The 25,967-nt window shown below is 43.2% G+C and overlaps 3 protein-coding genes across 3 annotated transcripts in view; 1 reads left to right on the top strand and 2 right to left on the bottom strand.

The window, feature by feature from the left end:
• The window catches only part of syt11a (synaptotagmin XIa), a 35,497-nt gene extending 26,863 nt beyond the window's left edge, over positions 1–8,634 (bottom strand). The window contains exon 1 of the mRNA XM_066674549.1: positions 8,403–8,634. Within this exon, the coding sequence (XP_066530646.1) occupies positions 8,403–8,436 (34 nt within the window). The 5' untranslated portion in view covers positions 8,437–8,634. The remainder of the gene's footprint in view (positions 1–8,402) is intronic.
• The window catches only part of LOC136699820 (protein S100-A4-like), a 222,058-nt gene that overhangs the window by 132,087 nt on the left and 64,004 nt on the right, over positions 1–25,967 (top strand). The gene's annotated exons all lie outside the window — the stretch shown is intronic.
• Positions 13,424–25,967, bottom strand: part of smad10a (SMAD family member 10a) — a 64,478-nt gene continuing 51,934 nt past the window's right edge. Inside the window, exons 4-12 of the mRNA XM_066673797.1 lie at positions 25,373–25,396; positions 24,997–25,218; positions 21,465–21,671; positions 20,786–20,881; positions 20,463–20,516; positions 19,526–19,709; positions 19,154–19,322; positions 18,351–18,489; positions 13,424–16,279 (exon numbers count right to left, since the gene is read on the bottom strand). Of these exons, the coding sequence (XP_066529894.1) occupies positions 16,068–16,279; positions 18,351–18,489; positions 19,154–19,322; positions 19,526–19,709; positions 20,463–20,516; positions 20,786–20,881; positions 21,465–21,671; positions 24,997–25,218; positions 25,373–25,396 (1,307 nt within the window). The 3' untranslated portion in view covers positions 13,424–16,067. The remainder of the gene's footprint in view (positions 16,280–18,350; positions 18,490–19,153; positions 19,323–19,525; positions 19,710–20,462; positions 20,517–20,785; positions 20,882–21,464; positions 21,672–24,996; positions 25,219–25,372; positions 25,397–25,967) is intronic.

The raw sequence follows: 25,967 nt of genomic DNA, 5'->3' as shown, positions 1-25,967 counted from the left end.
GAGAGAGAGAGAGAGAGATTAAGGAGAGCCGAGAGACTTTACAGCCTCTGAAAAGCTGAATTGATTCTGAAGGCTTTGAGGTGGAACTGCAAACCAATGTCAGCTGCAGTCTCTCTCTCCTTCCCGCAGAATCAAGGCGTCGGTTTCCTCGCATCTCACAACAAAGCGAGGTTTTAAAAAACAAGGAAACCGCTTTTAACAAACTCAGCCCTCTCCACACATCTCTGAGCAGTGAGGCTAACCTTGAAATGTCTCTCATTACATTCCCTTTAATGATCTCTCAGATCGCAGCTCACTGTAACAAGTGGAGTTTTGTTGTTTTCAGTTTTTTACCTAACTTTCCTCCAATGTATTGTGATGGTTTGTCCTGTTCAGTTTGCCACATGCTCTCTGTTTTGTTTTGGTCCTTGTCTCCACACCTCCCCATAATCCTAGGTACTGCTTTGGTACTTCCCCGCTTCAACACGCTTGTAGGAGAATGCTAAAACCTCAGTGCCATATATCCACCTGTTTCTCTCCCTGTATTTTCTGTTTGGTTTTGGTTCTTGTCTCCGCCGCTCCTTGTGTTCTCTGTTATTCCTCTGGCTCTGCCTGACTCCGCCCTCTAGTTACCAGTGTAACCTCATCATCCTCTGCTTATATTGATTTGTAATCAGTGCACTGTGTTTAACGTTCCCATTTTTTGTCTGTTTTTAATCCTGTTTTCCTGTAAAGTTTGCCTTTTTGATTTGCTAATAACACAGTTCAAGCATGTGCAAGCAAGCCTGTGTTAAACCAGCTGAGAGATGCCTGCATTAGCTAGTCTGCAGCTAGTGTTCGTCCTGCCTACACTGAGAGAGCGAGAGGACAGTTGTCTTCACTTGGACTCTCAGTTTTTGATCGCTGAGGCATCACAGGGTGAATCATAAAATGCAAATCAAATTTCATTCTAATAAAGATGGAATTTATTGATTTGTAATGATACAGCAATGATATTCATTCATTGTCTGTAAGTGCTTATCCAGTTCAGGGTTGTGGTGGGTCCGGAGCCTACCTGGAATCATTGGGCGCAAGGCAGGAACACACCCTGGAGACAGTCACCCGGAGGAAACACACACAGACACAGGGAGAACACACCACACTCCTCACAGACAGTCACCCAGAGGAAACACACACAGACACAGGGAGAACACACCACACTCCTCACAGACAATCACCCGGAGGAAACCCACGCAGACACAGGGAGAACACACCACACTCCTCACAAACAGTCACCCAGAGGAAACCCACGCAGACACAGGGAGAACACACCACACTCCTCACAAACAGTCACCCGGAGGAAACCCACGCAGACACAGGGAGAACACACCACACTCCTCACAAACAGTCACCCAGAGGAAACACACACAGACACAAGGAGAACACACCACACTCCTCACAAACAGTCACCCAGAGGAAACCCACGCAGACACAGGGAGAACACACCACACTCCTCACAGACAGTCACCCGGAGGAAACCCACGCAGACACAGGGAGAACACACCACACTCCTCACAAACAGTCACCCAGAGGAAACACACACAGACACAAGGAGAACACACCACACTCCTCACAAACAGTCACCCAGAGGAAACACACACAGACACAAGGAGAACACACCACACTCCTCACAAACAGTCACCCGGAGGAATCCCACGCAGACACAAGGAGAACACACCACACTCCTCACAAACAGTCACCCAGAGGAAACACACACAGACACAAGGAGAACACACCACACTCCTCACAAACAGTCACCCAGAGGAAACACACACAGACACAAGGAGAACACACCACACTCCTCACAGACAGTCACCCAGAGGAAACCCACGCAGACACAGGGAGAACACACCACACTCCTCACAAACAGTCACCCGGAGGAATCCCACGCAGACACAGGGAGAACACACCACACTCCTCACAGACAGTCACCCACAGGAAACCCAGGCAGACACTGGGAGAATACACCACACTCCTCACAGACAGTCACCCAGAGGAAACCCAAGCAGACACAGGGAGAACACACCACACTCCTCACAGGCAGTCACCCGGAGGAAACCCACGCAGACACAGGGAGAACACACCACACTCCTCACAGACAGTCACCCGGAGGAAACCCACGCAGACACAGAGAGAACACACCACACTCCTCACAGACAGTCACCCGGAGGAAACCCACGCAGACACAGGGAGAACACACCACACCCCTCACAGACAGTCACCCGGAGGAAACCCACGCAGACACAGGGAGAACACACCACACTCCTCACAGACAGTCACCTGGAGCGGGACTTGAACCCACAACCACCAGGACCCTGGAGCTGTGTGACTGCGACACTTCCTGCTGCACCACCGTGCCGCCCTGCACTAATATTTATGATTATATTTAAAAATATTTATAATATGATATTAAATAGATGTATAACAAATGAACAATTATAACAGTAGGCTTCTAAGGCTTCAAACTGTCTTTCAAAGACTCTCGTCCTTCCATCTGTCTCTTCCTCCCTCTCTCCTTTCTCATTCCTCTCTCTCTCTCTCTCTCTCTCTCTTTCATGTTGCTTTCTCCCACTTTTTTCAGCTTCTCCCTCTCTCTCTCTTGACCCCACCCTAATTCTCTCCCTCTCTCTCTCTCTCTCTCTCTCTTGCTCTCGCTCTGTCCCTCCCTCCCCCTCTCTCCTGTCCCCACCCTATAACTCCTATAAAGACAATAGCTGGACATCTCTCGTCGCTGATTGGTGAGTGAAACTCCATGGAGACGTAAATGCACATGATGTCACTTTATTTTATTGCCAGAGCCTTAAAACCCAGCTGCTCCTGTTGCTAAGATACAACCCCCAGTGAAGGAGAGGACAAGAGAGAAGGAGAGCAAGAGAGAATCACTCTATCCCTCATTTAATTGAGCCTCCTATGGCCTCAGATTATTACACCTAATAATTAAGTAATACTGTAATGATAAATGTGAGGAGTGGCTCTATTAGTATTTATTGGTTAGCTTTAATCAACAATGTCCTATTTATTATTATAATAAACCATAAGGACATCCATAGGGGGAATATCTTCATCAAGTTTGTAATGTCAGAATTATGTATAAAAATGTTCATCTAAGTGTAAAGCATTCAGTTCAGTCCTAACCAATGAGAGAGCTCGCCTGGCTGTATCCACCTGGATGGAACGGAGAACTAAATCCTTATTGGACCATTTTATTTCTAACTCAAACTTAACACAGATTTTATAGCATTACTACAACACACACAACTACAACAATAAACCAACATGGTGATTAAATTAAAGGGATATATTATGAAAAAAAAAACACTTGTCTAGTGCGTGTGCACGTTAATGTGTGTATCTGTGGTTCACCAACACACACACTGTAAACCGGACCACCCAGTCAGTGAGACTTTAGAATTGCCCCGCCCCCTCGTCTGAGTCTGTCCAATCACAGTGCTGGACCTGTGTTTATGTGAGAGTGCATGATGAGGTTAAACGCAGCAAAACAGACACAACGAGTGCGGAGGAATGAGGACAGTGAGTAAAAACGGAGAAAACGAGAACGGAGAAAAAAGAGAATCAAGTGAAAACAGCTAAAAACCAGAGCTTCTGCTCCTCGCTCCTCACTGCTGTGCGCTCGGGGTCGGGGTGAACAGAGAGCGGCTCATTATCATTTAAAGGAACAGGTGCTGAAAGCAGGCGTTCTGAACAGGGGCTGTTTACACAGGGGGAGAACACTGCTGTGGGGTTTGTGGGGATTTCATTAACTCCAATTACTGTGTTCACTGTGGAGAAGGGGTAAGATATACCCTCTTTTTATAAAAAGGTGCCACATATTAAAGACATGGAGCCTTTTTTGACCAGAAAACCTTAAGTTTTAAGCGAAGGCAGAGACAGCACTCAAAGGTTCCCCAAAGCTGTAGTGTGTTTGGCTTAAACAGGGAAAACATTCTTGAATTCTGCACACTGGTATGTGTATTAGTGTGTGCTAGCTTGTCTTAGTGTGTGTGTAAATGTGCAGCGTTGGCAGGAGTGTTACTGAGACACAGCAAGGCCTGTTAGAGACACCAGCACTGCATGATACTAGCCTAACAACTAGCCTGCTGTTGAACTACTGTGCTCACGCACACGCACACGCACACACACACACACAGCCAACCCCTCACAACAGACAAGGATCATTAGGCCATCGACACGTCCATCCTACTCATGCAATGCTGATCCAGTTTTATTAATAAAAATGGAGCCTCCTCCAAGGTCAGAGTGACCGTTCGTCCCTCAGTACAGACAGTGTCCACTATAAGAGTGGACAGCATGTCTGATTTATATTCATGTACTCTGACTGGATGGGATTGAGTCTGACAGTTCAAACGGTTACACACTCCTCCCCTCTCTCTCATGGCGTGTGTCATGTCCTAGAAGAGGAGTCAGAACTGAATCAGTAAAATGACCTGAGACCAGCCTTATGTTCAATCAAATGCATTGGCAGTGATGGGACAGTATGGCATCTCATATCCTGACATCAGTGACCAAAACAATCACTGTGTTATTATCAGCATTGTTCAGAAAAGTGGGGCGGCACGGTGGTTCAGCAGGTAGTGTCGCAGTCACACAGCTCCAGGTTGTGGGTTCAATTCCTGCTCCGGGTGACTGTCTGTGAAGAGTGTGGTGTGTTCTCCCTGTGTCTGCGTGGGTTTTCTCCAGGTGACTGTCTGTAAGGAGTGTGGTGTGTTCTCCCTGTGTCTGCGTGGGTTTCCTCCGGGTGACTGTCTGTGAGGAGTGTGGTGTGTTCTACCTGTGTCTGCGTGGGTCTCCTCCGGGTGACTGTTTGTGAGGAGTGTGGTTCATTATTCATTATCTGTAACCCTTATCCAGTTCAGGGTCACGTTGGGTCCAGAGCCTACCTGGAATCATTAGGCACAAGGCGGGAACACACCCTTGAGGGGGCGCCAGTCCTTCACAGGGCAACACACATTCACTGAAAAGCCATGCCAAGTCAAGTCGAGTAGGTACCATGAAAAGGAAAAACACTATTTGTTACAATGTTCTTAATACCACACATAACACGGTAAGAAATTTTTTCTCTGAGAATAAAACTCCCCACGGACTCCTTAAAGTTCCATTAAAGTGAAGGCATTGGTTGTCAAGGCCCTGGTTGTATTTTCATTAGCCCAAAATGTATCTGGTGATGCTGCAAAACCCCATTTCTAATTGGCCTTTGGAAACCACAACAATGGCAGCGGTATCCTTGTTTACTCATCGTGTTTTTGCGTGTTGTTTTTTTTTGGGGGGTTGGAACTGAACACGGCCCAGTTCTCAAAGACCTCTGCTGTAGCTGGAGAGTTAGTGCTGGACGTCTGCATTTCATGGTGATTGACAAGTCTCTCTGGCCAATCAGTGCTCTGCAATGTTTACACATCACGGTTTAATCCCTAATGGCTCGCTTGGAACCACATACAGGCAAGGACTAAAAAAATAGCAGTTTCATGGACCAAGAACCATATTTGTCTAGTGGACCAGCTAAAAAGCCAAGCAGAGTCGAGTAGATACCATGCAGAGGAAAAGGGCCACAATATTCCAACGTCATTACCTGACCAGACTGTTTAACAGAACTAGACACTGAAGCGTGTATCTCTCCGTAGTGTGGGATGATCACAAGGGAACAGGGAATAATCAAATGCTTTTGGTTATTCCGTGAATACAGCTTTAACTCGGGTCATCTGAAAAGAGTGAAGGCCAAACAGTGAAACTCTGTGGAAGAATTCCTTCTCATTGTTCGAGCAGTTACAAAACCATGTGTCTCAGTTTGACCGAATAAAGCCCCTACATTCACACCATTCTTGAGCCTCGTGACTCAAACTTCAAGCCTCCACATCTTCCTCTCCTGCTCTCTCCCCTCTTTCCCACTGTCTCTCTATCTCCGTTTCTCCTTATTCTCTGTCTCATCTATCTTTCTCTCCTTCTCTGTATCCCTCTCTCTCACGTTTTTTCTTGTGTCTCCGCCCTTTCTTTCATCACGTTTTTTTCTCACTGCTGTCTCTCACTTCACTCTTTCTCCCCTCTCCCTTTCTCTTCTCTGTGTCACTTCTCTCTTTCTCCTTCTTTTTCTGTCATCTATCTCACTCTCCTTTATTCTCCCTCTGTCTCATCTCCATTTCTTTTCTCTTTCTGTCTCCATACACCCTTTCTCCATCTCTCTCTCTCTCTATCTCACATTCCCACACTGTGTATTCTGTTCCAGGACGCGTCACAGACTGAGCTTTAAATACTTGACCCTCTCAATCTCCAACAAAAGCGCACATCCAGCAGGAAGAGCATCACCGACAGTCTGTGTCTGCCCACCTATTGGATCACACACACACACACACACACACACACACACAAAACCACACACAAAACAAAAACAGTGTCTTTTCACCATTTTCTCCACTCTCTATACTTTCTCTCTCTCTCTCTCTCTCTCTCTCTCTCTCTCTCTGCGTGGCTTGATGGTGTGACAGGTTGTTCTCTGGTCCTGGGGTGAAGCCTCAGGTCACTGTCTGTGAGAAGTGTGTGACAGTGTCCACAGGTGTGAGTGTGTGAGAGACAGGGTGAGTGTGTGAGTGACGGGGTGTAACCCTCTATCCAGGGTGTGATCCTGCCTTGCGTTGTTTCGTCTCTACATATAATCCAATGTGTGCATCCGCTGCTGGCGCATTGTCCTGGTGGATGCTGAACACTGGAGATGCTTGTGGCGACTCCCTAATGTTAAACATTCTTAGCTTTCAGTGTAAGTTAAAAATTCTAAATCATTTTTAAAATGTCTTTCTCAGTGCTGCAGTGAGTTGATCAGACTCTGCAGAGGTTATAGGGTTTTTAAACCCCTCAGTGTCTGGACTGAGAACAGTCCACCGACCAAAAACATCCAGCCGACAGCGTCCTGTGTCACTGATGAAGGACTAGAGGACGACCGACACACACTGTGCAGCGACAGATGAGCTACTGTCTCTGACTCTACATCTACAAGGTGGACCAACGAGGGAGGAGTGTCTCACAGAGTGGACAGAGAGTGGACACAGGGTTTAAAAACTCCAGCAGCACTGCTGTTTCTGATCCACTCACACTAGCACAACACACACTAACACACCACCACCACGTCAGTGTCACTGCAGCGCTGAGAATGATCCACCACCACGTCACACCTGCTCTGTGGGCGTCCTGACCGTTAAAGAACAGAGTGAAATGGGGATGAGAATATATGCAGAAAATTAGATAGAATACTCTGTAACTGTAGAACTAGATCGTTATTGCTGTTTTTATTGTAGAAAATGCATATCACTCTGTGGTTATTACGTGTTGTTAATCATCATTGATGTATTGTTTATAAGATATAAACATAAATGTACACAAGACAACGCGGTTAAAATCAGAATCCTGGGTTGAGTTAAGCTCAAATCAACAGCACCAGCTGATGCCATGCACGAAGAGAGTGCGCAGACATGATGTCACTACCATTCCGCCCAAGCCCACACACACGGGGTTTACAGCGCCCCCTGTGGCCAGGGGAAGTAAACACACCACAGAGGTTCATCTGCCCATTTGTTTGTATCCTTAAAAAGCATAAATATCTGACAGTTCCCTCACAGTCCATTTATAACATCCACACATTCAGAGTTAATCAATTCCGATTCAAAATGTAACCATTTAAAACCCACAGAAAACTTATATATTGTCCATATAATAACATATCCCTCAATACACCACCTAATATCACAAACTTAGTGTCTGAAACACATTTTATACACCTGGTCTGAGAAATGTGCATCTTTTAAAGTCTTAATAGAGAAACGTTTATTTGAATCTTCAATAATAAGCATTTACCTTCATTTCAACGCATTTTTAACTGTGAATTAATTGTTGGACGCCACAGAGTACTAATAAAAAGCTATTTCTGGCGTTAAAAGCGAGATTTCAGACTCATTGGCTCCATTACTTGAAGTAAACACAAGCAGCTGAAATTCGAATTCCCGTTCCACCTTAAAAGGTGCACCTTAACCAGCGTATAGTTCATAAACTTCACCGCCGCGGTTCCGACTCATTAGATTCATTGTTAGTAAACACACAAATGCGAATCTTATCACTGGAATCTCTCTTTCCACCTTAAATTCCTCAGACGTCACAATGTACCTACTGCACCATTTAAGGTGGAACGGGATGTTCCTATATGAACCTGTGAATAAGCAGCCAAGCATGCAGTAGTTCTAAAAAAAAAAAAATATATTAGAGGACACCTATCAAACCCCAGAGGTTACAAAGTGTTAAATAATAAAATGTTAGCATTAAACCTTATGTAAAATAATTCTAGCTCATATTTAAAGAGGTTTCTGAGGCAGAAATGCCCTTTAACTCACCATAGGCTGGTCTCAGACTGGTCATCTCAGCCATGTTGAAGGTCTGGTCAGTTGAACAGAGAGCAAAATAAATAAATAAAAATAAAAATAAATTAAATTATGTATGTACACAAATTCTACTTTATCTCCATGAATGGAGCCCTCGGGTTCCTGCGGTGACAGTGCGCTCAGCTCTGCTTCTGAATCGCGCCTCTCCTCCGTCTTTCTCTCTCTCCTCCTTTTTCTCCTCCTCCTCCTCCAGCAGTGATGCTGAGGGTGGATGTGGACGCTAAACGTGGGAGGAACGTGCCTGGGTTGCGCACACCAAAGGCGAGTCTAAGCAATTGCAGCCTGTTGTTGTGTTTGTGCAAAATTACTGCACGTTGCTGTCTTTCCCAAAAACTGACATTTGACACCACAATATTCATCAGGGACAACAGTGACGTCATAAGTAAAGAGACATGGCAGTGACATGCCTCCACAAAGAGAGTCGTTTTACCTTTTTTTAAGAGTTAATGTTGCTTTACGCATGTCAAAAATACTGCTATAGGAAGCTACACCACTAACATTTCTGCTTTGGAGAACACAGTGTGTATCTGTAAACGGTCTGAATGTATAACACAGGAGTCCAGTGCAAATGATTCCACTGGATGCAGATTAAAAGGGGATATTGTAAACAGTAAGTCGGATTATTGCTGATTATGTCACTATGTGGTGATATTCATCATAGAAGTGTGATGTTTTTTAATGCAGCGCGGTCTGAGGGCTCAAAGGTTACAGGCATTCAGGTTCAGGGGTTTTCACAGGTATTTCTCCTGACACTCTGAATCCTTTAGTGGTGTGATGCTCTGTATTTGATTTGTATTTTTATTATTTATTTTGTTTTTTATTGAGGTTTGTGGTTACAAACAGCTGTAACAGATAAACTATTGGTTGCTGAGATTGCCACCAAGTGGACAGACTTGTCTAAGGATTTATTTCTTCACTCCCTGTAGAAGTCTTACGTCTGTAGGGAGTTAGGCAGCTCATGGGTTATTGGGACAAACCCGAGCATGTGACGAGCAGTGACGCATCAGAACTGATTTTTATGGCTGATTCCAATTTTACCAGTTGATAGGGAGGAGTGATTCTAATCGATAAGTCTTCATGTATGTAGTTACCAGCAAAGATTGGACAGCAATGTTCAGATAACATGCTTTTTTAAAATTCTAAGTGAAAATAACATATTGCTGTGTCTGATCCACAGCTCACCACACACTAGCACACCACCTCCACGTCAGTGTCACTGGAGCATTGAGAATGATCCACCACCTGCTCTGTGGGAGTCCTGAGCATTAAATAACTAGATTAAAGATGACAAGCACAGTATGCAGAGCAAGAAATGGACTGCAGTGTGTAATTGTTATTGTGAAACAAAATGCAATTGCATAACCACAGAAGCTAATTAAATGTACAATGAGTGTAAAAACAAGCAGGTGGCCTGTCATGGCTGATTGGTTTATTTGCTTAAAATAAAGTAGGAGTGACTGGGTGAGTGTGTGTGACTGGGTGAGTGTGTGAAACTGTCCACAGATTTTAGTGTGTGAGTGACTGGGTGAGAGTGTGAGTGACTGAGTGAGTGACTGGGTGATTTTGTGTGACCGGGTGAGTGTGTGAAACTGTCCACAGATTTTAGTGTGTGAGTGACTGGGTGAGTGTGTGAGTGACTGAGTGAGTGACTGGGTGAGTGTGTGTGACTGGGTGAGTGTGTGAAACTGTCCACAGATTTTAGTGTGTGAGTGACTGGGTGAGTGTGTGAGTGACTGGATGAGTGTGTGAAACTGTCCACAAGTGTGAGTGTGTGAGTGACTGGGTGAGTGTGTGAGTGACTGAGTGAGTGTGTGAGTGACTGGGTGAGTGTGTGACACTGTCCACAGGTGTGAGTGTGTGAGTGACTGGGTGAGTGTGTGAGTGAGTGTGTGAGTGACTGGGTGAGAGTGTGAGTGACTGAGTGAGTGACTGGGTGATTTTGTGTGACCGGGTGAGTGTGTGAAACTGTCCACAGATTTTAGTGTGTGAGTGACTGGGTGAGTGTGTGAGTGACTGGGTGAATGTGTGAGTGACTGGGTGAGTGTGTGAGTGACTGAGTGAATGTGTGAGTGACTGGGTGAATGTGTGAAACTGTCCACAGATTTTAGTGTGTGAGTGACTGGGTCAGTGTGTGAGTGACTGAGTGAGTGACTGGGTGAGTGTGTGAAACTGTCCACAGATTTTAGTGTGTGAGTGACTGGGTCAGTGTGTGAGTGACTGAGTGAGTGACTGGGTGAGTGTGTGTGACCGGGTGAGTGTGTGAAACTGTCCACAGATTTTAGTGTGTGAGTGACTGGGTGAGTGTGTGAGTGACTGGATGAGTGTGTGAAACTGTCCACAAGTGTGAGTGTGTGAGTGACTGGGTGAGTGTGTGAGTGACTGAGTGAGTGTGTGAGTGACTGGGTGAGTGTGTGACACTGTCCACAGGTGTGAGTGTGTGAGTTACTGGGTGAGTGTGAAACTGTCCACAGGTGTGTGTGTGTGAGAGAGAGACTGGGTGAGTGTGTGAGTGACTGGGTGAGTGTGTGAAACTGTCCACAGGTGTGAGTGATTGGGTGAGTGTGTGAGGAAATTAATAAATGAATTTTGGAGCATTTCTATTGGTCTATTCAATATGAAAGGTCCATTTTAAAAGATGGCTGGTCTTATCCATGATTAAAAAAAAAAAAGGAAAAAGCCATACGAAGAAAATACAACAGTTAAAAAAATTGTATCAAAATGTTTGTTTTTATTTAACTTTGGTGTACAGTTAACATACAGGAGCGGAACGCCCTTCAACAATAAAATAATTATAATTACAACAATAAGTGAAATAACAATATCAATAAAATAGTCAATTTTTTTGTCCACGCCAGATAACATAGTGATAAATACTGTTAAGAATAACACGGAATGCTCTCGAGTCTGATTTTCCAGTTGAATGATTGTCATGTTACTGACGTCCATGATTTCCTCAGGTTACACACCGGTTAAAACTGTTTACAGCGTGAGTTGCAAAGGGGCCTTTTCAGTTTAAAGCTGTGACTAAAAGAAAGTTCTCTAATCTCAGATACAATAGAACATCGACTCTATGCTAGAACTGGTGCAGAACAGACGACTCGGAGTGAGTGAGCAGTTACAAATCAACAGACTTTCACTTCATGGCGACAGCTGCAGTAGATTTTACTTCAATCTTATTTTAGCTGTTTTTTTTTTAAGGCAAAATGAACTGGACAAAGAAGTGATTGGCCTACTCGCTAAAATAGAGCACTAGTTAACGGGTCTGACCCCTTTCTGTTTCTGAGTTACAGCGATAAGCAAGCTATGCAGTACCAAAAAATTCAAATCTAGTCTATATTTCTATCCCATAATAGACGCTTTTCCAGCTTAGAATGACTAAATTACATGTTAATACACTCAAGGTCCGTGTATTAAACCTTATTTACAGGTCGAAGCAGAGCCGAACGGATTTGAGTTACGCAACAGACTTCAAGCTCAGAGAAAAATAAAAATATTCATCACTAATTGCACATAAGAACGCAAGCATTGCCTCTGTAATATCAGCTTTAAAGGAGAAGTCCACCGCCTCAACATTTCAGCATAATTCAGCGGTTCAGAGTGTTTCGAAAAGGAAATGAAGAGAAGCAGAAGCAGAAGAAGAGACTCTATATTTAAAGGAACTCTACGTAAGATTTGTTGTATTTTTATTTTTTTTTTGCTTCTGGGGCTCCCCCTAGTTTAATACATTTATACAGCACTGTACTGGGGGAGGGGGAGGGGGAGGGTGTGGTTTCCTACCCTCCTCCAAAAGGTACATAGTGCAGTTTCTCTAATGCTGAGCGATGAGTAGCTGAACTCTTCAGACGTCTGGTTCCATTCACTAACACTGTGATCAACTCTGAGCATTTCACATGAAATCAAACCCACTCTCAACGACTTTTATTTTTTTACGTATATGCTCTTGATTATCAGGAAATGTTGAAAAAACAAACAAACAATGGACTTCCCCTTCAGAATACAAATTTTAACCTTAGGTTTCATCCCCAGTGCAACACAGCGGCACAAAGGCACTCACCATACAATGAGCCATACCTGACATCTAAATTCAACGAGAAGAAACAAGGCAGAATGCATAAATAGTGTAGCTGTATTTAAAGGCTTGTAAATTCTCTATGTGACCTGAGCCAGCATGATCCACCCTGCAGAGAAACAACTGGGAAAGAGCATCATTTGCATCGTCCAATCACAAACGAGGGACCTGTCTTTTTTTTTTTTTAAATAAAACCTGATAAATCTTATTAATTGGTAGAGAATGAAGAAGTTACATTCCATACTGGGGGGAGGGGTGCCTTTACTCCAGTCAAAGTACTGTATATACACCCACTGTCAAAACCAATATACAATGGTTCTCAGATTCGCTTCAGTGTGTAGAGCATTTTTGAGCCCATCCTGTTCACAGTAGCGAAAATAATGGGTGTTTTCCCTCCCTCACTCCTCCCTTTGCAAGCTGCTGCTTCACTTTAAAATCTGTGTGTGTGTGTGTGTGTGTGTGTTACTGTACACAGTTACTGTGTGTTACTAGCGGGACTGGACGTCCTGAATAAACGCAGTGGAGTGGAGAACTAAAGTCTGGAAACGCAGAGTCGGGAAATAAAATAAATAATGTCAATTTTAAAAAGTGGGTGTATCACAGTCTTTTCCCTTTGACTCTCCCTTTTCCCCCCAATACTGATTTGGTCAAAGCATGAGGTGAGTGAAAGGATGAAGTAATGAGGATTACCCGAAGTGTTTGGTAGATAAAGTAAATCCACTGGGTTCATGCTCCATTCTGATGAGGTATTCTGGCTTTGGTGAGTCGTACACCACATGGCGAAATGATTTGGTTACAAAAACACGAAACTGCGGCACCACAAAATACCAACACCACCATTTTTAAAGCTGAGCGATTTCGGCTTCTTTGTTTTGTTTTGTTAGGGTTTTTTTTTGTGTGTGTGTGTGTGTGTGTGTTCTTTTTTGGTATGAAAATAAACAAGCTGTGGGTGTGCTCGTGTCACCAGGAGGAAGCTGGGTGATCAGTAGGGGGCGTAAATCTGCGATCGCAAAATGACTCCATCCAGGAATCAAGAACAGAGCAATGGTCTAAATACAGTTTTATTGGTGATGCCACAGCCGTCCATAACCAGGAAACAGTAACTGTCCTGACTTTCTCTGGGCGTTTTTGAATGACTCCTCCCACCCCCCACTCAGTCAGCACAGTGATGACCAGCTCTGACTTCAGTTTGCCAAGTGGACAGCTGGTGTTCGCATCCAGACACTGGATGGGTCTTTGTGGTTAGCTTTAACCTCACACTTTGGTAACATCATGTGATTGAAGGAGTTCAAGTTGCCGTGTGGGATCTGGCCAAAGTGGGTAAACATTGGTAGAAAATACGATTCTTCAGATCAATCAGCGAATCGTGAAAACTCCACCCCTGGAGCTCAACACACTTGGAGGAGAACCCTGCCCCTTCGGATTCTGACTCCCAGCTACGATTGGCTGTGACATCACCACAGACTGACCCGGAGATGTACTCCTCCACTGTAGCCCCCTAGTGGTCAGCCAGACTTTAGGAGGAGCACATGAGGTGGAAGTTGATTCCACACAGAGGAGCACAGCACAAGCACAGAGACACAGAGTGGGATTTTCGAGGTTTGTTCTGTTTTTGTCCCGGTCTGGGACAGCTTCAGTCGAGTTCCTGAACAGTTTCTGAGCTTTAACTCTAATGGAGTGGCGTCCTTGAGGTCACTGACATAAACAGTAGTTCTGTGGTCACCACAATGGTCAATGGACCTGCAAAGTCAATGCTGGCATGCGTAGTAGTGATCAAAAAGCAAAGGGCTCACGTTCACCCACATGCCAGCCGTGTTAGTTCGTGTACAGCACTGTGCAAAAGTCAGAGACCACCCTCAGTCACTTTACTTCCAGTCCAGGAGATTGTTCTGAGATTGTACGTAAGATAACCCTTGCCACTGTTGCTCACAGGAGGCTTGGACCCGGATCTCTGTGAAGCTGCTTTGTGACCACTTTCTGTTGTGAAAAGCGCTATATAAATAAAATCTGATTGATTGATTGCACGAGGACGGGGCAAACGAAGAAAAACAAAAAGTAGGACTCCTAACAGTCACAGAAAATGAGGAGAAAGTCAGGCTCCACTCTCACTTCACATCTGAACACATCCACAGCTGTTTGTAACCGTCCCGTGAGAGGAACAGATAAACGCTATGGGTCTGAAAGGACGTGAAGCTGTCAGAAAACTCATACCAAGGGGAGGAAACGGACACAAAAGACGAAAACGAAGCAGCTGCTGGTGTTGTCAAACGTCTTGGATCGTGAGAAGCAGAGAAACAGCTTCTGACTGAAATCGGAACAATATCCCTGTAGATTTCTGAAAGTGAGTGTCATGTAATGGATAACAGTTTTGACTGGAAAGGTTTTAAACGAAGGGTGGTCTCTGACTTTTACACAGGGGTGTGTTGTGCATACCGTCAAATAATATATCATTGGATCCCCTAAATTCATTGTTTTTGAACAGGTTTAAAAGTATTGCAAACCCTGCTGCAGTCTGCTCTGTATTATTACTGTAATCAGACGATGTGCAAAAGCTAAAAGCTCAGAGAGAGAGAGAGAGAGAGAGAGAGAGAGAGAGAGGTGCACAGACAGTAAAGCTATTTTTTTTCCCTGAACTTAATCTGCAATAAAACCCTGTGGAAAGTTTGCATTGATCCGAAGTAATTCAGTACTAAAGTACGTTATATAACTCTACTCTGCAAAGAAATGCATCTGCATATTCCCAAGAGAACAGCTCCATGGCGAAACCTTTGTAAAACAAGAATTTGAGGGATCTCGAGTGAGGAGATTTGCATTTTGGATCTTAACGAGGATTAAAAAGAGAAACTGTGTAAGGTACGGTCACCGTGTGAATGTGGATGTACACTGGGATGCCATTTCATTAGAAACACCCAACTTGTGAGGGCAGTCACAGGCCGTTTTATCAGGAACACCAACAATACGGTGCACTTTGAGGAAATAGCTGTAGAAAATACTTGTTTATTATTTATGCCACACTTTCTCCCCAGTTTGCCTTTAATTAATTCCACAATTAACTAAGACTTGCACAGTGCCACCAACCTGTGAGGATGAGGAGCACAGGCTTCCTCTGAAACGTCACGTTCCTTAGGAACAGCTGCTAATTGGATGCAACAGGACAGCTCAACACGCTTGGAGGAGAACACTAACTGTCCAGAGCTACTATGACAGCTGATAGAGAGAGAGAGAGAAAGAGAGAGAGAGAGAGACTGTGCCCTCTGGGATTCGTGGATATGGATGCTCAAGGCATTAACAGGTGTCATCTCCCACCACTGTACCACTCAGGAGCCTCCACATCCTCCACAGAGGACCCCTGTGTGGGAAGATGGCTAATACAAACTGTAGCAACAGATGAACTACAGTCTCTGTAGCTGTAAACCTACAGAGTGCCCCTCTGTGAGGGGGGGGGGGGTGTAACTGATAAAACGGCCAGTGAATGCAGATATAAGCTAGATGTTTAAATATATCTGAAAGCCCAGTGTAGATCCGTATGTGTTGGTGTGTTCTGCATCTCAGTTGGAGGGTCCTGGGTCAGCGAGGGGCATGGTGTGCAGGACCTCGTCCAGCAGCTGCAGAGCCCTATGCAGATGGACCTCCACCCAGCAGGGGGTGTGTTTGATGCTCTGCCGAGGGTAGTCTGGACCCCAGCCTTTAACGAAGCTCAGCCTCAGGATACACAACCTCCGCAAATCATCCACGCCGATCCCTGCCGCAGCAGACAAGCCTGCAGGACACAGGGGGACGTTAACACACGTATCTGCTTAAAGCTTCACTGAGTCATGTCACGGTCAAATTAAAGTATATTAATGTGGGCTAGCAAATGCTTCATCCAATACACAACAACATCAAACATCGCATTTATATGAACCTCCTTTAACACGACGCCACAGGCAAAATCCACATAGTACTCCTTCCAAACCTTGGAACTGGGATTTGACACTGCCAGTGATGCAGTAATATGATATTTTTAATAGATTAAAGTAACATAAGGAATGAAAGATTTGAGAAATGGAGCTGATCTCAGTCCAGTAATAGCCAGCTATATTCGGAAGTTAATTCCCAGATTCTAATAATATTCCATGTGCAATGCTGAAGTGTTTATGATTCACTATCACTTCCTGATTGCGTCAGATCCACTTCAGGCTTCAGGTGTGCAGGGCCGATGATCTGGGTAAAAAAAAGTGTTGCTGCAATTTTGATGACCAATATTTTAATGTTGTAAAAGCTCTAGGAGATTTTTCTTGCCACTGACACTGGACCTGAGACCCAAAGAGTGAAAGGGGCATCCCACATTATCAGCATTAATACCTCACACAGCAAATTCACCAGTGTTAAATCAACACTATTATGTAATCCTTTAACTCTCAGTGTTGAGTTCACACTAATAGTGTAGATAACACTGGTGAAATTGCTGTGCATCAATAGGAATGCATTATTAAGGACACAAACTTTAGGATGTGTTGTTAAGGTTGTGTTGCTATGGATGTGTTGTTTAGGAGGTGTTGTTAAGGAAGTGTTGTTATGGATGTGTTGCTATGGATGTGATGTTAAGGGGGTGTTGTTTAGATGTTATTGTTAAGGAAGTGTTGTTATGTATATGTGGTTATGGATGTGTTGTTATGAATGTGCTGTAAAGGATGTGTTCTTAAGGATTTGTTGTTAAGGATGTGTTGTTATGGATATGTTCTTAAGGATGTGTTGTTACGGACGTGTTGTAAAAGATGCGTTATTAAGGATGTGTTGTTAAGGAGGTGTTGTTTAGGAGGTGTTGTTTAGGAGGTGTTGTTTAGGAAGTGTTGTTTAGGAGGTGTTGTTTAGGAGGTGTTGTTTAGGAAGTGTTGTTTAGGAGGTGTTGTTTATGAGGTGTTGTTTAGGAGGTGTTGTTTAGGAAGTGTTGTTTAGGAAGTGTTGTTTAGGAGATGTTGTTTAGGAGGTGTTGTTTAGGAGATGTTGTTTAGGAGGTGTTGTTTAGGAGGTGTTGTTTAGGAGGTGTTGTTTAGGAGGTGTTGTTTAGGAAGTGTTGTTTAGGAGGTGTTGTTTAGGAGGTGTTGTTTAGGAGGTGTTGTTTAGGAAGTGTTGTTTAGGAGGTGTTGTTTAGGAGATGTTGTTTAGGAGGTGTTGTTTAGGAGGTGTTGTTTAGGAGGTGTTGTTTAGGAAGTGTTGTTTATAAGGTGTTCTTAAGGATGTGTTATAAAAGATGTGTTATTAAGGATGTGTTGTTAAGGAGGTGTTGTTTAGGAGGTGTTGTTTAGGAAGTGTTGTTTAGGAGGTGTTGTTTATGAGGTGTTGTTTATGAGGTGTTCTTAAGGATGTGTTGTAAAATATGTGTTGTTAAGGATGTGTTGCTATGGATGTGTTAAGGATGTGTTGTTATGGATATGTTGTTATGGATGTGACGTTAAGGAGGTGTTGTTATGGAAGTGTTGTTATGATATGTTGTTATGGATGTGTTGTAAAATATGTTTTTAAGGATGTGTTGATATGGAGATGTTGTTATGGATGCGATGTTATGGATGTGCTGATAAGTATGTGTTGTTATGGCTGTGTTGTTATGGATACAATATTAAGCACATGTTGTTAAGAACAGGTAGTGATGCATCATTAAGCTTGTGTTGTTACGGAAGCATATTTAAGGACACATTAAGGCTGTGTTGTTAAAGACAGGTAAGTATGTGTTGGGCAGGTGAGTATAATAATAAAGTGTGACAGTTTTCAAAGTTATGTGAAAGTGTGTGTGTGAGAGAGAAACCGAGAAAGAGAGAGAGAGAGAGAGAGAGAGAGAGAGAGATACTCACTGACGGCAGGAGCGATGCCCCCGACACTGCCGGGTCCGGGGATGTTTCCTGCCACCGCCGCCGCTTGCGCAGCTGCAGCAGCCTGTGCAGTTGCTGCCTGCTGCTGCATCTGTCTGTGACACTGCCTCAGGTCAAACACCTGCATGCATGCACGCACACACACACACACACACACACTGCTGTTAAGACACTGCTCTCCTAACACAGTGCAGTGATATGAAGCTGTTCGGACAGGCTTAAATTAAAGTGTGCCACGGTTAATAGAAATATATAGTGACAAGTGTGAACACACACACATACACACACTCACACTCATTTCACATTGTTTGTCAAAAGTTTAAGGACAGCTGGTTTTCTGTTTGTTGCCTTCTCCTTTAAAGTATTTTGGAGGCATCAGTAATGTCATGCCCCCCAGACACACACACACACACATCTTTTGCTTCCAGACTTCATTGGAATTCATTTTAAACACTAAATTGAAGCTTCTTATTAAACAAAACAAAATGCATTAATCATAGTGGAATTATTTCTAGTGACATACATAATGTATGTATTAATTGCTGTATCACACCCCCCACCTCCTCCGCAATTGTGCAGTGCCTCCCCCTAGGGGGCGTGTCCCCTACTTTGTGAACCACTGACCCGTTTGAATTTATTGTAAGTGTTGAGCATTGTTTTTGTCTGCGCTGTGTGTGTTGTATTGTTTGAACTCATGCACCGTGTACTTGTATGTAGCCGAAATCACAATAAAGGCACTTGACCGCTTGAACTTGAATATGAGGGTGCAATGTTTGTGTCCTGACCTTGATGTAGGCTCCTGGGTAGATTTTGTGCACCGCGTCTCCTGGGGCTCTCCCTGCCTCTCGGTCCAGATAATAACTCTGGACAAACACAGCGTGGTCACTCATACAGCGCATCCACACGTCTCCCTCCCCTCGACACTCCAGCTGCACGCCTTTACCGATGTGTAACCTGCCACACAGCATTACACAAGACTCATTTAAAGATTAATACGTTACATTTACATCTGTGACATCCAGGGCACTGTGAGGTGTGTGAAACTGTGAGTGACTGGGGGAGTGTGTGTATGTGAACCCCCCCCTCCTCCGTATTATACCACACAGGTGTCAATGAGAATTAAATCAAAATCAAATCACACACACACACACACACACCTGGCTCTTTCACTGGCATCTGTGCGGTGGACGTTGCTGAGCTGACCGAGACAGAAGCGATCTCCTCCTGAAGGATCCACGTAACCGTCCACCGTCACCACGGGACAACTGGACAGCACCTTAAACATCTCCCCCACCTGAACATCCATCTCAAAGTAAGAGATGGAGCACCAGAACTCCGGCCCTGAGGAGAACAGCGCAGTCAACTATACACAGTCCTCCCCCCTCCACTTCTCTGAATATATAGCGTCTGAAGAGTTTATATAAATGTATTAACTGTGGTATGGATTCTTAATTATGGCCTAAAGCTGAAGAGGGGTGGAATCACAGGGCATCTCTCGATACACTGCCCACGATAGTGATGACACTGTCAGTCTCAGTTTGTTTTTTCCTTCACTGCTGGTTTATCCTATTCCTTTGATTAGCACCACCATGTGGAATCACGAGGTAGTGACTCAGGTAAGTCAAACGTTGTTGGGGGGAGTCTGTTAAGTGCATCACCAGTAATGGGCACCCTAAATGCTGAACACATTGAATGAATGAATGAATGAATGAAAACCTGGCAACAAAAACAAAAACACAATCTTCTGTAGCAGACATTTAATCTGAGAGATACACTGTATGTCCATTGTTTTAAAGCATCCACTTTAAGTTCCATCTAAAACCTTCGGGATTAGTTGAGGTGATCCACAACTATTCAGCATGCCCTCATGGTTGAATGCAATCAACTTCTCACCACAGTGTCCCACTCCAACTGGTGTACACCACTAAAGGGGAGCAAACTCCCTATGAATACCTCTGATTTTAGATTATAATGTTAATGAGCTGGTAGCTGCTGTCGTTTGCTCCTGCGTCGTCCTGTATTTAATGGTTATTACAGGAGGATGGGCTTTGGTGCTGATTTGTAACAGTGTAACAGTGTAAGTGATGTCTGTACCTGGATGGTTGGAGACTGGAGGAGGGAACGAAGGGGAACTGTGATGCTGAGACCCTGAGAATCACACAACACAGGAAACATCACAATTCATATGGATTTAAAAGTCTCAAAGGCATTCTGTAATATTTTAGAAAAGGAAAATTCCACAAATTTAGCCAGTTATCTGCGTATTTTAATCTTATCTCTTAAAATGTTATTGTTTCTGTATGTTGTTGTTGTTGTTGAAATCGGTTTTTTGTGCTGAGCCCTATGGCTTTGTACTAAAGTAAGAAAATGTAACATTTACTGCTCAGGTTGATTGTGATTTGTGGCATTACTCTTACAGAAGTGAGGGTGGTGAAGAGGGGGCTGGTGACCACGGCTGTTTTGCTGGGGTCCTACAGGAGTGTAGGAGGCTGTGCTGCTGCCTGTCCAAGTAGCTGAAACATTTCACAAGTAAAACACATCACTCATGTCAAATACAGACCAGTTCCAGCTCAGAGTAGTAATCATAAACGTACTGTGTAAAAGTGAACTGAATGGAACCGAACGTCTCTGTGGTACTATAGTGAGAGAAATTAACACTGTCTTGCATATAGTGCACTGCTCTCCAAGAAAAAGCAGGTATCTCCCAAAATAGTAACTTTATAGGAGAAGGAAAAATACTTCTCAACATTTAATGGAAGTCAAAGTAAAAAGATTTAATTCCGGTTCAAGGTTGAGGTTGACTCTGGAGCATTTCTATTTTTCCATTCGTTATGAAAATTTCACACAACGTGAAGAACATCTGCTGTGTTCAAACGATGACAAAAATGGAGATACTTGTTTTTAACTGGAGAGTAAAGTTACACGTCAGTGAAATGAATCATCATGTGACACTGGAGCTTTCTGTGTGCTAAGGTTTCCTATCATTCCTATCGACTGTTGGGTGCACTGGGGAACCGGATGTTTTATGTCATTAAGAAAAAACTAATGAAGTTTAAACTGTATTAGTTCGTGTGCGTGTGTGCGTGTGTTACTCACTGTGGAAGGAGCCCTGGCTCTGGGTGTGTTTGGAGCCGTTATAACCGTTTTGGTTAGGAGGGGGCTGCGGGGGGGCTGGGGGTTGTGGGGGTCCGTGAGTAGGGGTGGAGGGTGGTGGCGTAGGGGTCATGACCTGAGCCTGCGGAGATGCAATCTGCAGAAGACCCTCACTGTGACCACCCTGAAGCGGCAACATAGAGCCAGACGCTGGAGAGAGAGAGAGAGAGAGAGAGAGAGAGAGAGAGAGAGAGAGAGAGAGAGAGAGAGAGAGAGAGAGAGAGGTAGTTTACTATGAAATTTACTAACTCAGAAGAGATTATAGTGTTGATGAATGGAACCAGATGTCCGCTTATGAAAGCTCCTCCCAAAACAGTATTAGAGTGTTATTAATACACTTCTTGATGCAATTGTTTGGCGAACATAATACATGGAGATGCCTGGTTCCATTTACACCACTTTAAAGAAGAGTCCACATGTCTCTTTAGAATGTCTAGGGTCAACCAGTTCACACCAAAACAAAAGTGTGCCTTTATTAAAGTCTCTATCTGTCTATCCAGTGGGAGACCGTGAGTGTTGTGTAGGTACAAGGACAGTGCTTTTAGTGAAACAGAGTGCTGGAGGCCAGTCGACCTGTTGAAACTGTAAATCTGTAGAGCTCAGGTCTCTCTGAAAGTCTCCTGAAAGAATCCGCCTGTCGAATCAAATTAAACATTACAAGAGGTGCTTCTGTTTTTCTTTCTTGTTCTGCGAACAATACGCAGACTCCCCGAGGACGCCATGGGTGCTCATGCTTTTTATTAACAATTTTTAATTATTCCTCACTCAAGGTTCATAAAGCAGCAGGTTTTAGGAGAAACAGATCCAACAATTTAAATGAATTACTAGCCACAATAGTTTTCTCCAAATACAACATACCTTCACTTATCAGGGTTAAACCTTAAAAAATACATCTATATTGTTTTTATTTTTCTGTATCTTCATGTCTTTGAAGTTTTACTCATCTTGGTACATTTATCCACATTATCGCTGAGTTAAATAGTTTTACTTTACTAGTAATTATCCCAAGTTCCGGCCACTTTAATTACAATATTGGAAATCTTAGCAAACTGTAAATAAATAGAAGTACTTTACTAATATGTAGATTAATGTCCAAGACTTGCTTGACTTTGAAAGAATATGCTTTTAGATAAAAACGCATTTGTTTAAGTAGGTACCAATACTGCTAAGATTATTAGCAGTGGCCCCCTAACTTCGGCCACCTCCCCTGCTTGTGACAGTCAAACGAGACAGGTACTACCACATTCAGTGCTTGTGAGAAGTTCACAATGAGATTACGTTTGTCCTGTGTTAGTATCTGTACTCTTTATATAAGGACTACAATGGCGGTAGATTTTCCCCTCAGAGAAAAGGAAGCTTACCGCTAAGCTAACTTTTACACTGAGGGAAATATCTGTCGCGAAATGGAAATGTGTTGTGTTCCACATGCAGTTTTGCACACAAAGATTTACAACACTGTTAGAGATACTTAAATATTGTTTATATATGTGATTTCTTGCAAGACTGATGTTTAAATGCCCTACTAAGGCGTAAACTTATGTTTTATTGTTTTACCCAATGCGATTGGCAAAGAGAGAGGGCGGAATTGCGGAATATACGGCAGTGGCCGGAATTAGGGGACGGCAGGAGTTAGGGGAAAGACTGATATATATTATAGTGTGTTTTTATTTTACTTCATAGATGTATTATTCACTTTTGTATTTAAATATTTATTTTACATTGTTAATATTCCAACAGTTTTGTTTGGGAATGTCTATTCTAAGTTTTATCAACACACTCTGAGGCTCAATGTTGTCCCAAGGGCAGTACCTCAGAGGTTTTGTTTACTTTGAAAAACATCTTATTGATCTTCCTCACTCCCAGCTCTGGAAAAGACACAAGCTGTCATTGTTTATGCTGAACTTAATCCACTCTCTGAAAGATTAAATGATAGCACATAAAGCTAAAGAACAATTAACATTTCAGAGGTCAACTGTAAATCTGCAGTGTAAAATGGTGGTTTACTTTTTTGTCTTAATTTAGATTTTACTTTGAATTGCCTTTGTAAACAAACTTACCTGGTCTTTTCACCAATTATATTCAATAAAACAATAGCACCAACACAATATGGACTTGAATATTACAAACTATCCCCCAGTTTATTAAATGTTTCATTTAAAATTAAATAGGATATATTAAGTGCATTATATATTATTCTATATATTTCAGAAAGGAAAAATAACATACCCCCATGAGTAAAGGGTGAGAGGCTTTTAGGCTGAACATGGCCGCCATTTTGTAAGCCCCCCATATTCGATCAAGGGCAAGTTTTCCCAATGGGAAGTAGGTCATGTCGCACTTCAAAGAAGACCAGAATAGTCTCAGAGATCGATTGTCATAATCAGATGTCCGTTACAGACTCGAACAAACCCTAAACACTCAGCGCCATCTTCAGGTCAGAATGGATATGACATATGACAGTAATTAATTAGATTTCATTAAGGTCCCTTTAGAGAAACATTCCTCAAGCCAAGGTCTGGAATATAATGTATAACCTGCTTTATAAACAGTGCCATCCTTTACACTAAAATAACCTAATAATTACAGCATGATTTTATGTAGTAGTTAAGAACTGAATTTCAAATAAAATTACACTTTTAATTACATTTCAACAAGATTTATAAATATTATAAATAACAAAATACTCTGAATAAAACATCACTGTTTCAATAACATTTACAAGTAAAACAATGATTTGGGGGAAAATCCATATTTTAAATAAAGTCCCTAATGATTTGTAGTTGCAGTTGATTTCACTCTGATTGGCTCTTTATGCTGAAGGGCGGGGCTTTATTCGTAAACAGAATCCATGTTCAGCGTTACGAGAATTTCAACCCGCAATCGTTCCCTTCTTATTTAACTTTCTGGTTTTAACTCACTGTCGTCCTGAAAGCGTCCCAAAGCAGCTTTTATCACGTCCCTTGGGCTATTTTTACTGGCCCCAGGACAGCGGCGTCTGGAGCCTGCCCTGTGTGTGTCACTCAGTGGAGTCCCAGAGCTCCTCATAATGCACACCTCTGATTGGCTGAGTAGCCTCACATGTGATTAGTCTGAGTTTCCTGGAGCGCTAAACCGTAACCGTAACGACTAGAAGAGTCACACCATTTAAAACAAACACTTTCATTAAAAAATGAAACAGCTGTTAATAGTTTATCGGTTACAGGTCCAGGTCCGGATCGGACGGCGTCAGGGACCGGTCTCGGATCAGGGGCCACCTATTCGTGGTCGCCGTTGTAGTGTATACTGTGTTGTGTGATGACATGTAATATGTAAGAATCGTAAACTATTCTTACAGTCACAAGCCTGTGTTGATTTAAAATACATTTTCCTTTCAGCAGAAATGAGCCCTGGACTCTCAATTCTACTCCTATTCATCGCCTCATAATTTCCAAAAAAATAAAAACACACAAATAATAAAAACAAATGGAGTTCTCACGGGTGGGAGAGAGAGGCATGTTGGGGTAGAGTGTGACGGGTGGGGGTCCGCGGGAGGGTGGTTCAGGTGGCAGCTGTAAAGGGGGCAGTGGCTGGCTGTAGTGGTCTGGAGGAGGGAGCTTCATCGCCCCCTGGTGGTCCGGCTGAGGGGGCAGACCCGTGGGCACGTCCATCTGAATACAGTCGTGGATGTACTCCTCTTTAATCAGCCTCCCTGAGGGTCCTGCCATCCACGACACGGAAGAAAAGGTAGAAGAGATGATGAAACTCTGCGTGAAGTGCGTGAAACAACTACCAAGTAAAAAACACCTCCTATTTTAGGACGGATGATTAATGAGCATTCTCCACTAACTAAAGAAACACTGTAAATGACTCACCTGTGTTCTGAAGACTGAGGCCCACTGAGAGGAAACAGAGAGGGAAAAAGGCTTAATACGCATCTAGACGTCAAGAGAATTTCATCCAAATGTCAAACACAAGTTTTCTGTCGTTGTCCCAAACAGAGCTCGGATGTACATTTAGTTACAGTGTGTAACACAGCAAGAGGTGGGTATACTTTGAGTTTAAACATAGTCCCAAACTTATGAAACTGTGTTTTTTAACTACTATTTTTCCCTCTAGCACTAAACGCATTTCTGTCGTCTTCCACAAGATGGCAAAGAAAGAGTAGCACACCACTGCAATACACCAGCAGCTCCATTAATCACCTTCACCTTCACCATCTGTGTACAATGCTCTGGATTAAAGCATTAGTTAAATAATGTCACGATAAACTCTGTTATAAACGTAACTTGACTGCTCCACGATTAAAATGATCTCTTACAGATGCAAAAGTGTTTTGTAAAGTCAATGTTCTATTCACAGATCTGTTCTGTTTGTAGATATTAATATTATGATTAAAAAAAACACATGTTCTGAGAGACAACAGTGGGAGAACGCAGCTGTGGGGTTTGATCCTTGTGATAATTTGAT

Source organism: Hoplias malabaricus, chromosome 6 (genome assembly GCF_029633855.1).
Source record: "Hoplias malabaricus isolate fHopMal1 chromosome 6, fHopMal1.hap1, whole genome shotgun sequence".
Taxonomy (NCBI): Eukaryota; Metazoa; Chordata; class Actinopteri; order Characiformes; family Erythrinidae; genus Hoplias; species Hoplias malabaricus.
Note: the sequence above shows the minus strand (reverse complement) of the source record. Positions and strands in the feature narration are given on the sequence as shown.